At 31.1% G+C, this 14,151-nt stretch overlaps 1 protein-coding gene across 1 annotated transcript; it reads right to left on the reverse strand.

Moving 5' to 3' along the window:
* Nucleotides 1-7,743: 7,743 nt before the first annotated feature.
* LOC112771899 (CEN-like protein 2) lies at nt 7,744-9,098 on the reverse strand. The gene is made up of 4 exons (XM_025816737.2): nt 8,791-9,098; nt 8,624-8,685; nt 8,345-8,385; nt 7,744-8,259 (listed from the first exon to the last, which is right to left on the reverse strand). The coding sequence occupies exons 1-4, from the start codon at nt 9,007-9,009 to the stop codon at nt 8,039-8,041; spliced, it is 543 nt and encodes a 180-aa protein (XP_025672522.1). The 5' UTR covers nt 9,010-9,098; the 3' UTR covers nt 7,744-8,038.
* Nucleotides 9,099-14,151: the final 5,053 nt, after the last annotated feature.

Raw genomic sequence — 14,151 nt, forward strand, 5'->3', positions numbered from 1 at the left:
TTAAATGAAATTTTGGCAGAACTTTTCCTTAATTCAGAGACATCCAACAAATAAATATAACAGATTTAACAAAGAAAATAGCTGCAAATATAAATTAAAACAAACACGAATTTAATATCCTAACTGTTCTAGTACACAACTCTTTATAACTCTACAATTTTTTTATAAACAAGGGTTTTGAGAAGGCGCCTCTACATGACCTTCTCCCACTTCCATCCTAAAATGCTATCCTAAGAAAAGTAAGTCCAATATAAAACTTAAATAATTGATTATAGTTAGAGATAGAAAACCTATCTAAAACACGGATGCACAGAATATAGAAAAAACAAAATCTAATTGATTTTAGAAAAATAACACCATCCTAATAAGAAAGAAAACTTATTAAACTCACAAGGTAAAACTAATTAATTCAACAAAATAGACAAAGTTTTCCAACAATGTCGAGCACTCTTAATCTCACCATACTTAACCTACCGTAACTTAATTTAATTTATATTTACATTAAATTAACATAAGAAACCCTAATCACAAACTTCATTACCTTAATTTAATCAATGATTTAATAATAAAATATATAACAAAACCGTAAAGTCACAAAAAAATATGAAAAAACTAAAAACCCTAAACCAAACTCTAACCAGTAACTTTAATTTAATCAATAATTTAGTAAAATACTTAACAAAATTCTAAAATTATAAAAAATCTGAAAAACCTTAAAAAAACTATACCAAATCTTAATCACAAATTTCATTACATTAATTTAATCAATAATTTCATAAACTACTTAACAAAAAACTCTAAACTCACATAAAAATTTAGAAAAAATAAAAAAATTATAATAAAATTATCTCTGATAGTGGCTGTAAGATGCTAGAGGCGTGGTGGTAACACAAGGTGGTAGTGACGACGACAACATCACTATCACCGACGGCTTCAGCGGTGACCGACATCTCCAGCAGCTAGAACGTCCAACGGCGACGGCAGCGAAGGCTCCAGCGAGTTGTGGCGACGCCAGCAACTTCTCCCCTGACTAGAGACCATGAGAGGAGAGAGAGAGAGAGAGAAGAGAGAGAGAGAGTGAACTCACAGAAGTGAGTTGAATTTTAACCCAACATTATTATTGGATTTATCGGCGGAATGTTCCGTTGGTAATAAATTGCGTAAACGCAGCATTTCACTAAAGCGAGTTACCGTCGGCAAAGTCTGCCGGTAAAGTTGTGTCACTAAAATAATATTTTACGTCATTTATCACCGTCGAATTTAGAGTCAAGACATAAAATCCGACGATAATCAATTTGTGGAACCATATCTACTTTGCAACCCACGCTAAATCCGACGGTAATGGACGCTGCTAAATCCAACGGTATTCATCGTGTTTCTTGTAGTGTTTGAAGCAAATCGAAAACTTTTAGGACAAAATTAAAACAAAATAAAGTTTAGAGATATTTTTAAAATTTTTGTCAAACTTTAGGGATAAAAAATATACTTTATCCTATTTTAAAAATTCTGATTTTAAAATTCCAAAAACTAAGATTAGATTTAGAAACACGCGCCACCAAACATAAATCCCTAATCTAACCTCCCGCTCTAATCACTCTCCCACTCCGAAGCCGCGACTGTTGTGCCTCCCCTCCACCATGTCATCAGTTGTGCTCCCCACCGAAAACCGTTTATTAATAAATATGATCTGCTAAAAAGGAGCCAGGTGATCTAAAGAAGCTAATATGATTTTTCATAATTACAAAATGAGTATAATGATAGGTAATTGATTTTTTTAGCCAACATCAATAATTTTTTTAAGTTATTTTATTTATCTTAAATTTTAAATTTTAAATCATAAATTCTTCATCCTAAATTTTAAATTACAAACTCAAATTTAAAATTGGCTAATATTAACTAACTAAATTAGTTACTTATCCTTTTTAACTTAACCATTACTCCATTAGACTCATTTAACAAAGCTAGTTATACGAGTTGACAAATTTCCATATTTCATCGAGGTTGGAATAGTACAAAATACTCTTATTAGCCTCCGAAATGGATTTACTTCAATGTTTAAGTATTTTAAAAAATATTAAATGATGTGAATAATGATATATATATTATATTTTTATTTTATCTTAAAATATTATTATTATTTTTTTCATGAAACCTGGTCTTATTAATTTGTCTCTGGCCGAAATTATTGAAGTCCAACTATTTGAATGGAGCACTTACATTTATTTCTCTAGTGAAGATCCAGGAATGAAGCTTCCCCAAAGGAAGCACTGTTGGTGATTGTCTCTTTCTTTGTTAAATTCCTTCCCAAAAAAAAAATGGTAGATAAAAATGGTTTCAGTTCAATTCGTGGTTGATTAAAAAAAGTAGTCCGCAATTGAAGGACTTAGTCTTTGGTAGTGGAGCTTATAAGAGGGATAAAGAAGAGACAAATTACTCAATGTGTTTGTTGCCTGGACTTAAAAATAGTTTGAAAGATGTTTGGGGTCACACATATGATATTAATAATAATAATGATGACTAGAATTCAATATAGGTGTTCCAACTTCTACCCGTCATGATTAAGATCATGATCCGTTTTCAATATAACCCATAAAATCTTTAAAGAATGGGATGTTGCACAAATTGCACCCACTTAGAATTAGTATATAGTGTTTAATTAAATTGAAGCTTACTCTAAAGTCATCCAACAATTACATTTCCGTGTTGAACGTTTGAGTGAGTCAGTAATTATATAGTATTTTTTTCCCTTTTCTGTTTCATGTTGGAGGAAAACGATTAATTTTTTTTTGGGTAATGTTAGGGAGACAAAAAAAACAGCCAGAACTTGCTTTATTTAGCATTTATTAATTGTCGCAACAATTAATGAATGCTAAATAAGACAAATTATGGCTGTTTTTGGCTAATTTTCTTTGATTACCAAATATTTCCGTTTTTTTTTTAATATCGGATGATATTTAGTGTAATGCATTGTGTGTTTTACTCCGATATCAGATATTAGTAAAAATTGCTTTCTGCAATTTTTAGACAGCAGTAAAAAGATAAAAAAAAAAAAACAGAAAATAAGAAAATAAAGGGGACGACTAGAAGTATGGTGTGAGCAATTTAGAAAGGAAATGACAAAATTTGAGACTTATAATTATAGAGGCTCAAATTTTTTTTATCACTCTCACAAATTACCTTACCATACATCAAATTGCCCCACCATACTTTTAGTCACCTCTCCATTTTCTTCTTTTTTGCTATTTTTTGGTTTTCTTATTGTTTTTTACGTACAAATTATATGGAATAATTACTACTAACCTCTAATATCACAGTAAAATATACAACTATATCATAATTACGCATTATACCAACTTAGCCAATATTTAAAAAAAATTACGAGAAAAACTATTTGAATATTTCTCTGATCCAACATTCAAAGTATTGTATAACATCAGAAATGCACTAACACAGGACATAAATATACAAGACATTATTGCACATATAAAATAAAGTATATAACAACTCTATTAAAATTTAAATTATATGATATTTGGTAATTTTATTTTTTTAAAATATGACATTAAAAATTATTAAAAAGTTTACATAATTTGAATATAGATTACTAATCCTGGTATATATAATTAGCTGACGAGTTCAGCTCAATCAAACTAACAAGAATTCTTGTTTGTATTAATTAATAATCTATAAGCAAATTGTAAGAATTTCAAGCTCAACCCACATTATTATCAAAAGTCCAAGTGATGGATATGTTAGTGGAAGTTGACATCATAAACTTGCATCATACATGGTGGCAAGTCTTTCAAGGACAGAAATGAAAGAAACTTAATTAGTGGCATACTTTCAACACATACATTCCAATATATTACATATTTACACAAATTAAAATTCGAGCCTAGCTAGTGATTCATCTTGGTCAAGGTAGAAGTTTATCTAATATCTCTACTATGGTGGCTAACCGGGCCAATTGACCTTGACCTCCTCAATATAATTCTCATGTGAATAATAATGTAGTTCTAATGAATTATAATTTCAATGGAAGATGCCCAAAGAAGTGGAACAAACTTAAAAAGAGTTTAGGCCTATTTTGGCACTCCATTGACTATGGTTTTCCACATTTCTGGTATCTTTCCAAACAAATAAAGGCCCATGACTTCCAAATCTTTAATCATTACTACGAACCCGTCAAGAAACAATTAAATGCTAATTAATGTGTGGAAAACCAAGATAGAAAATAAATTAAACAAGAACATAGGATGTGTTCCTACTTCAATTGGTTTGCATTTTAAAATAGGAACATTCTTTAGTAAACAGTTTAGGCGTGTATGTTCCAACAATTATCCGGTCATAAAAATGTCGTCCTCCAGATGCACTCCCTTATCTCCTCAAGATTTGTTTGGATTGGAGAAAGAATAAACATGAAATTGGAAGGAAGAGTCTCTAATCTACTTCCTTTAAGAATTCTCACGCATTATTTGGTCTCAGACAAATTTTGAATTTGAATGTGATTATTCATGAAACAAATGAATTAACATTACATCGAGATTTCAACCACGAATTATTTTTTTGTTTGAATCACCGTCGTTTTTTCTTTGGGTCTAAATTTGAATATATAAAATCTAATTGTTGGATATTTAAATTGGGCCTAAGCTATTCTATGGTAGTATAAAGCTCAGTCACTGTGGGCCTATGGCCCAATATATGTTGTTGGATTGTATGCTTAATGTCAAGTATTCCATGACAAAAAAAAATGTACTCGTATTTTATTAGTTCTTCTGTGAGGGTTTACTTTTCTATAGCAAATCAATCATAAAAAGGAATTTGATCCTCTAATATGTTGATTAACATAATTAAGTCCTGATATAGACATATGAAATTTGAGAAATGATATTTCATAACCAATTCTGATTGATGATGGTAAAACTAAATAAAGATAAAAGAAAAAGCTATATATAGATAACTAATTAGGATAGCTATCTGTTCAATTTTTAGACATACTGTATTTCTAATATAATAATAAATAAAACTATTTTTTTATATATTATTAATTATTATTTAGTGTTGGCATCATCTACAGTAATCGATTAAGTTGGTGTTCTTTCTTTAATATATACCGTTTCAAATATGGTGGTGAAACATCATTCATATAACAACCCACTATTAGTGCATCTTAAATTAATTTCAACTTTTTTTTTTATTTGCATCATACATTATAATAATCCACTATTGGTGCATGTCAAAAAGCTACTGTCATTATTGTTCTTAATTTAAGAAAATTTTAAAATGATAATTAAACTACTCATAATAATCATACGTGAAGTCTGGCTAAAATTAATTTTTATGCTAATCAAGAAAGATCCTTAGCTCTTTGGGTTTAGAATTACGATTATTATTGTTATGACAACAATAATGAACCTTTGCGTGATTAGTTATGGAATGCAAAATGTTCCTTGAATAAGAGATCAGACATTGTCTTATTAGCTTATTAGATTGTTCACTTGGGTGTAAGTTTTATTCCTTTTTCTACTGAGCAACTCTTCTTTTGGAATAGTGCTATTGCTATCTATGTCCGATGAGCTATATATAGAGCATTGGTGAAAAAGAATCACTGACACCAGAAAAATAGGCATAATATATAATTGATGATTCCTATAATAAAAAGGTTTCATAAGTAAGTTTTTTAGTTTGTATCTATTTGTATTCCATCATCATTATATCATTTTCCATTTCGCTAGTTCAGTTCAATATACTATAACTTGAAGTAGGGTTTTACAAAAGTTGGAAAAAATTTGGTAATATTTTTTATTTAAAAAATATTTTTTATTGTATTAGATAATTTAGTTAAAATGTTAAATTACTCTTTTAACTCTCGTCTTTACACCAAGAATGAAGATTGATATCTTGGTGTGAGAACAAAAAAATCACCTCTTAAAAATATAGTTATTATAAAGAATTTAATTTTAATGCAGTAATATAGTTATATTTTTTTTATGATTATTGAGGTTGTGAATGTAAAAAAGAGTTATTTTTACTGAGTCATGTTAGATAATCTAAGTTGTTTTGATAATTAAGGTTAACAAAGTTAGTTTAATAACTTAAAAATTGATAATAAAATATTTTAGTTGAAGAAAGAAGAAAAAAATATAAGAAGAAAGTCTTGGTTATAAAATAATTTATTCATTTATTATTTATCTATTTTTACTAAAAATACATTAAAATTAAATTTTTATTAGAAATAAAAGTATATACAATCATATTCTTGTCAAAACATTTTTTGAAAAAAAATAAAAGAACTCAACACTTATATAGTGAAGCTCGATACAAAAGAATATATATATAAAAAAAATTGAAGTGTTCATTTCATGTACTCTTGTTGTATTCCTCCTATTTTTAAATGGGCACACCCTTGAATCAAGCCTCATCACTACTAAACTAATTTTTTGAGAATGATCTTCTATTTGATGATAGTTTTCATATCCCTGCTGTATACACAGATTTTGCACGCTTCATGTGATAGATTTTCATTTACATAATAGGCCACTAGCCACTATCATCACAAATATGATACAAAAGAAAGACTTCTTTTCAGACAAGTATATGCATTGTCTGAGGTGCATGATGGTTAAGCAGTGATTTCACAGTTTCTAAGTTGTTCTAACATAAAAAGGATGTGTTACGTTGACGTTCCTTTCTAGTTTTACTACTATACACGCGCAGCTATGTTGGGCCTTACTTTTTGAATTCGTTGCGTCTCATTCTTTTATCTTTCGGTCCATAACATATCACAGAAAATGAACGAGGCATATCTATCTGTATAACAACTTCAGAATCTTCTCAGACCTTAAATAGTGGGATTTTCATGGACTTGCTTTGCACTTGGATAAAAAAAAAAGTAATACAACCATTATCTTTTAAAAAATTTTAAATAGTGAATTGAATATCCCTCGTTAGTGGTTAAGTTGTCAAACTGCATCGCTCAGTGAGGTTTTCGCATGGAACTAGATGGCATTAGTTTAAACTTTGACAGTATCGATTGTTGACACTCAATCTCTCTTCTCTTCATTAATGAGTTGGAACTAAGATAGAGTTAAAATTTTAAATAAAAATATTATATGATTAACAAAATTTATTATATTTAATCAACATTTATTAATACTAAATAATTTATATACTAAATTTTTAAATTCTAATATATTAGTTTAAAATATTGGCTAATATCAATAAAATATATTAATTTTTTAATATTTTTCAATTTTAAAATATTAAATTTGTAATTGAAAAATAAAAATTTTAAGATATTTAATCATTTTAAATACATCAATATATTTTTTTATATTTGAACTCATCAGTAACAAAAATGAAAAGGACAAACTAATTAACACCAAAATTCCTTTGATCAAAGTGTCTTGAATATAAACTCTTAACAAATTGAATTTTTTCTACGAAGATATATCTTTTTTATTTAATATCTTTTCAGTTAAATTCATTGTAAAATAATACATCTAATTTATATTTCATTATAATAATTGATAATTTTTAATTAAAAATATTAAATGATAAATTTTTTGTTTATTATGCATTTTAGTCTATATTATACTAGTTTCTTTTTTTTTTTTGCATTAAAAATATTGACCATGTTATAATATTCCCATTCTTCTTTTAAACTAACGAACCGCTAATATAAAGTAAATTTAGGAATACTTAAATTTAATAGTGAATATATTAAAGAACAATATGTCCACATGCTTAGACAGAAAAGTTAAGGTCTCAAACTTAACTAATTAGAAAATGAAAGTTAAACAAAGCTTAATTAGCAAACTACAATGCAAACTGATAAAACTTACTTACTAGAATAGTTAGTTAATAGTAGGCCAGCTATTTAGGGAATGGATACCCATAACCTTAGCAGTCTTAAACTTATTCTTGGTAGATCCCATACCATATTAGATATAAGTAAAGCACCATAACAGTGCCACTACTACATGAGTTGCACACATTTAAGATAAAAGATTATTTTTTTGTCTTAAAGATCAGCTGATCAGCGCTTCCTACAAGCGGTTTCTCTTTGAGCATTGAAGAAGACAGCAGCCACAGGAGTTCCAAGATCATTTTCAACTACGAATTTCCTTGTGTTGAAGAGGTCCCTTGAATTGGGAACCTTGCTCACTGTTTGCCTCCTCTTCTGCTTGTAAAGCACCAAAACAAATCTATGTATTCCTATGTTTGGCTTTGGCATCTCATACTTTATCACCTCCTTTCCTGTATATGTTTTTAATTACATGAACTTAGGATGCATTCATTATAATACTATGAAAACTAATTAGTAAACTAACTAATATCTTACCAAATGTTGCATCCGTTGTCCCTGGGATATCAGTCACCATCCTATAATAAGTAATTAATATCTAATTATTTTATGCAAATCACATTAACTAACTTGAATGTCTTAAAAATAAAAGTATACAATTTGTTTGTTATTCTGTGCCCCTAAAACAAACATATACAACTATACATCACTTAATAATTCCTAATACTATAACAACTAAATAAGATCCATTGTTTAATTAAGTAGTTGAACAAATTAATCGTATCAAATTAAAGTGCATGCATGTATATAAGGTACCAGTGTAAGTGTTCTCTTAAGTATGGGTCACTAGGACCAGGAACATCTGGATCTGTCATAATCTGGAACAAACAAATACAATTACAAAAAAAAAGTAAAGGTATGATAATCATGAAATAAAGAGTATATAACATATTAAGTAATGAAATCATCAATCATTAATGAACCAGAGTGAAAGAGGATCTCAAGTCGCCTCCATGAATGTGAACCCTAGGCTTAGCGGAAATTGAAGAAGGGAAGAACTCAAAGCCATTGTAGACATGCTTGTTGTTGTAAGTGACTGTCATTTTCACGGTTTCTGTGAAATCATCGACTACATCTCCAATCACCCTCCCTATAGTAAGTGGATCTGATGATGAAAATGCATTTGATGAAGCCATCATCATCAATTATTTTTCTTATTAGTTACTTATTCAATATAAGGTAAAGTTACCTCTTCAATACAAAGATATATAATTGCTCCAATCTATGTATGCATGTGTGAATGTGATGAGCTCTATAGCTACCAATAAAACCCTATATTTATAGCGTATCCTTTCAAGCTTCATATATAGGAGATATTATTATAATAGTAGAAATATAAAATTAGGAAACAAAGGTGCTTTCATGTTAGTGGTATCCTATTATTAATTAATACTTTGTTTATTTTTTTTAATATACAGTCACGTAACATTTAAAATTACTATAATGCATTACATACATCTATGATTTTATTTTTTCTCTATGTCATGTATTCTTAAATCTTTTCCAAATCATATTTATGTATAATTAAAATTATCCAAATCATTAATCACAAAGTAATGAACATACGTACAGTTATCTATCTAAACACTAGGGAGATGGACATTTTGTCAACATTTCAGAAAAAAGTAACATACCTACATTGAAGAATAGTAAAGCTTTTATATATAGGTCTGTAATATTTATATAGAAACCATACTACGCACAAACAAAAAATAGTTACCAAATTATTCATTTATATAGAATATATATTAAAATATAAAATACATATTAAAAATAAATTAAAATAATATATATTTAATTATTTATACACAAATATATATTAACTAATTTAATAATTTATTTTTTGAATGCATATAATATTTTTTAATTTTATATATTATATTTTATATTTGAATAAATAAATATAACAAGTTAATTTCTAATTAATTAATATTAATTAGTCAATTTTGTGAGTACAGATGGTATGTGTAGTATTAAGTTTTGAGTATTTCAGTACTTCTTTTTTTTTTTTTAATTTCTAGCTTGTAATAAGTTCTTACTTTCATTGTATTGATTTTTTTTAAATATTTGTCATTTTTATTATAAAATATAAATTTAATTCAAATGAAACTTTGCATTGATTCTCATCTTCTATTATTTCTTAGGCCAATTTTTTGTATCTTGATGTCATAAAGTATCATTTTTAATAACTAGAAGAGGAATTTAAGGTGCAAAAGGCAAAAGCATCGTTATCTTTAACTGAAAGAAATATATATATATATATATATATATATATATATATATATATTTTAGAGTTTTTGCAATAAGAGTATAAAAAGGTTAAATTCCAATCGTGGGTGTTATTAGAACCTTACTTCTTGTAGTGACGTTGCCAATTATATGGGTAATTAAAGCAAAAGATTAGAAGCATAAAGTTGTTCCACTCACAAAATAAAATGAATAATCATATTAAGAAAAAATAATCTAGTCATAGTGGTTAGGGTTATTTCACAATCACACTAGAGAAAATTCAAAAGGAATAATTAGGGATTGCTTTTAATATTCAAAGAGCAATAATAATTATTCATACCTTAATCCAAAAAATATAATTAGGCTCAAAATAAACAAAAATTTATTTAATAAAGGTGGTCTTATTTATTTTTACTCGATCTCTTAGAGGTCGGGTGCAACAATCACTACTCAACTTTACTTATTTGAATAAGTAACTACTCTTATAATATCTTATATCCATCTAGAAGGGAGATCTAAACAACTTTCGTAGAGAAGGGAAATGACCATCTACCATTTCCCTTTTAGGTAGAACTACTCTAAAAGGTGGTTATCTCTTCTACTATAAACACACCGACAACCTCAGGTATATTTAGAACCTAATCTACTAAAAACCTGCTTTGAACCTTTGCTAACTTAAGGATCAGAGTCCCTTACAGGTACCACCCTCCACCTCCTCACGAGGAACTCGGATGACGGCACATTGGCATCAATACAAGTCGGACGTGGACCTCAAAGGAGTCTAGACCTCACGTTCAGGCCCAAACCATCTGCTTTAGGTAACCCTCGAAACATTGGTGTCGTTGACGAGACTTGGAAATTTACACCCAACCATGGCAGACGAGTAATTTGAAGACGGACACACTGCATCTAAGTCCAAGCCAGAACCTCGTAACGACAACCGAGCCCTTATGATACCCCTATGACAAGAAGGAACAAGTAATCCTAATGGAGAAGGAACGTCATGAAATCCTCAAAACCGACGACTATAGTCAGAGGTACGTCTACCTGAAAATGAAGAACCTCCACACTCAACTGAGATCATGGACTCGTACACGGACATCATGGCTAGTTGGAGCAACTCGAACAAGAGATCGAGCGACAAAGAGAAGCCGAAATAGATATGCGAAGGGAGGTACAACGTAGAAGGGAACTCGAGGAAAAGCTTCTAAAATTAGAAGCTGATCTACGAAATCAGACCAACAACGTTGAACGAGAATAAAGCCATTTTGGGGGAGAAGATCCATTCATAGAAGTGATCATGCGGGTTAGGGTCCCAATAAATTTTAAAAGCCCAACATGGATCTCTATGATGGCACGACCGACCCAAGGCATCATCTCAGCAATTTCAAAAGTAGGATGTATCTGGCTGATGCGTCTGATGTGGCTCATTGCAAAGCTTTCCTGACAACATTAACCAAAGAAGCAATGAAGTGATTTGATAGCTTACCACCGAGGTCGACGATGACTTGTCTTGATGACCTGGCAAGGAAGTTTCTTACCCGATTTTCAATCTAGAAGGACAAAGTCAAACATGCTCCAAGTCTCTTACGGGTAAAACAAGAAGTTGGAGAGACTCTCCGAACTTATATGAAAAGGTTCAATGAAGCCTGCTTAAAAATATAGAATTTGCCTCCCGAAGCAGTAATATGGGGTTAGTTAACGGCCATAGAGAAGGGCCATTTTTTCAATCCATATCAAAGTGGCATCCGACCTCTTTATATGAAGTACAAGAGCGGACAGAGAAGTATATCAACATGGAGGAGAACTCCCGACTTAGAGATCCAGTCTTAAGGCCAAACCCTCCCTACCAAGCTCGGGATAAGGATAAGGAGACAAAGAAAAAAGAGGAATATAACTCGGAAAAGTTTCGGAGATACCACAACTACACCCCACTCTGAGTTTCTCTTGTAGATATCTACAGGGAGATCTGTCATACTGAAAAACTTTCGCCTTCCTGCCCTATTAAACACAAAAAGATCAGAAGTTGGACAGAATACTACAAGTATCACAAACTATATAGACATTCTACTAATGATTGCTATGATCTAAAAAATGTTATAAAAAAGTTGGCCAGAGAAGGTCGGCTAGACAGATACCTCACAGAAAGATCAGACGACCCAGAAAAAAGGAAGAGAGGTGATGAAGATGAAGATCAGGGAGATCGGCCACCACAAACCCTTGATAGGCACATACACATGATAAATGGAGGATTTGCAGAAGGGAGAATTACTAAATCTTCACGCAAAAAGCATCTTAAGGAGATATACCAAGTCGGAAAAAATTGCGAAATTCCGATTTACCAATAATTTCATTCACCAAGGAAGATGCTCAAGGAGTGACACCTAGTCACGATGACCTTGTGGTAATCTCAACGATCCTTGCTAATGTAAACCTCCAAAGAACTTTAGTGGATCAAGGAAGCTCGGCCGACATTTTATTCAAACTCGCTTTTGATAAACTCGAGTTAGAAGAAAAGGAACTGAAGACTTATCCAGACAACTTTTTTGGGTTAGGAGATACGCCGATCCGACCTCTTGGTTTGATTTTGTTACATACGACTTTTGGTAAAGGTATGAAGTCCAGAACCTTAAGCATTGACTACATTGTGGTCGATGTAGCATCAGCCTATAATGCCTTAATAGGTCAGACCACCTTAAACCGACTGACTGCGGTCGTTTCTACACCTCATCTATGCATGAAATTTTCAACTGCAAAAGGAAGTATTAAAATGAAAGTCTCAACTTAAGGGGCAGTACAAGGGATAAGGAAGTCAATATTATTGAACTTGGTATTATCCGAGAACGGAAAGAACTACGTCCACAACTTGAAGGAAAGGTTGAAAAAGTTCAAATCGGAGATCAGACAGAAAAGATAACAAGTATAAGGGCCAACTTGGATGAAAAATTAAAAGCAAATCTGATTGAGCTCTTACAAAGAAACTCTGACATCTTTGCCTGGAAAGCCTCCGATATACCTGGCATAGACCCCAACCTCATGTGTCACAAACTTGCCGTTTATCCAGGCTCCTGACTATTCAACAAAAGCGACGAAAGCTCGGGCCTGAATAAGCACAAGTCGTAGAAGAGCAAGTGCAAGCCTTATTAGAAGTCAGGTTTACAAGGGAAGTAAAATACCCTTTGTGGTTGGCTAACGTGGTCCTTGTGAAAAAGCAAAATGGGAAATAGAGAATGTGTGTTGGTTACACCAACCTCAATAAAGCTTGTCCCAAGGATCTATATCCCCTCCCTAGCATCGACGCTTTGGTCGACTCAGTTTCAGGGTATAGATATCTGTTGTTCATGGATGCATACTTGGGATACAATCAAATTTCGATGTACAAGTCAGATCAAGAGGAGACCCTTTTCATCACTCCATTAAAAGCTAACTATTGTTATGTAGTAATACCTTTTGCATTGAAAAATGATGGGGCCACATATCAATGATTAATGAACAAGGTATTCTCATTTCATCTTGAAAAATTGATGGAAGTATATGTAGATGACATGCTTGTCAAGACTATAGACGACCTAAATCTCTTGTCCGACCTAGTTGAGGTATTCACCGCAATAAGGAAGCATGAAATGAGATTGAATCTTTTAAAGTGTACCTTTGCAGTGGAGGCTAGGAAATTCTTAGGCTTCATGCTCACTCAAAGAAGTATCGAGGCCAACTCAGACAAATGCACATCAATCTTAGAGATGAAAATCCCGACCTGCCTCAAGGAAGTCCAACAACTAAATAGACAGTTAGCAGCTTTATTCAGATTCCTGGTAGGATCAGCAATGAAGTCTCTACCTTTGTTCTCAATACTAAAAAAAAGAACCAATTTGAATGGACTCAAGAATACGAACAAGCCTTTCAAAACGTTAACATTTTTCTGAGCCAACCTCTAATACTTACCTGACCTGTCCCGGGGGAAGAGCCCATCCTCTATATAGTAGTTACAAGCTGGGCTATAGCCTCGGCATTAGTCCGAGAAGATGAACACAAATAACAACCTATCTAATTTGTCA

This window comes from Arachis hypogaea, chromosome 18 (genome assembly GCF_003086295.3).
Source record: "Arachis hypogaea cultivar Tifrunner chromosome 18, arahy.Tifrunner.gnm2.J5K5, whole genome shotgun sequence".
NCBI classification, from domain to species: Eukaryota; Viridiplantae; Streptophyta; class Magnoliopsida; order Fabales; family Fabaceae; genus Arachis; species Arachis hypogaea.

Coding starts and splice junctions, on each gene's coding strand:
- LOC112771899 (XM_025816737.2), bottom strand. CDS start 9,009: ATGATGATGGCTTCATCAAATGCATTTTCATCATCAGATCCACTTACT. Junction 8,386..8,623: donor TTAAGAGAACACTTACACTG/GTACCTTATATA, acceptor TACTTATTATAG/GATGGTGACTGATATCCCAG. Junction 8,260..8,344: donor GACAACGGATGCAACATTTG/GTAAGATATTAG, acceptor AAACATATACAG/GAAAGGAGGTGATAAAGTAT.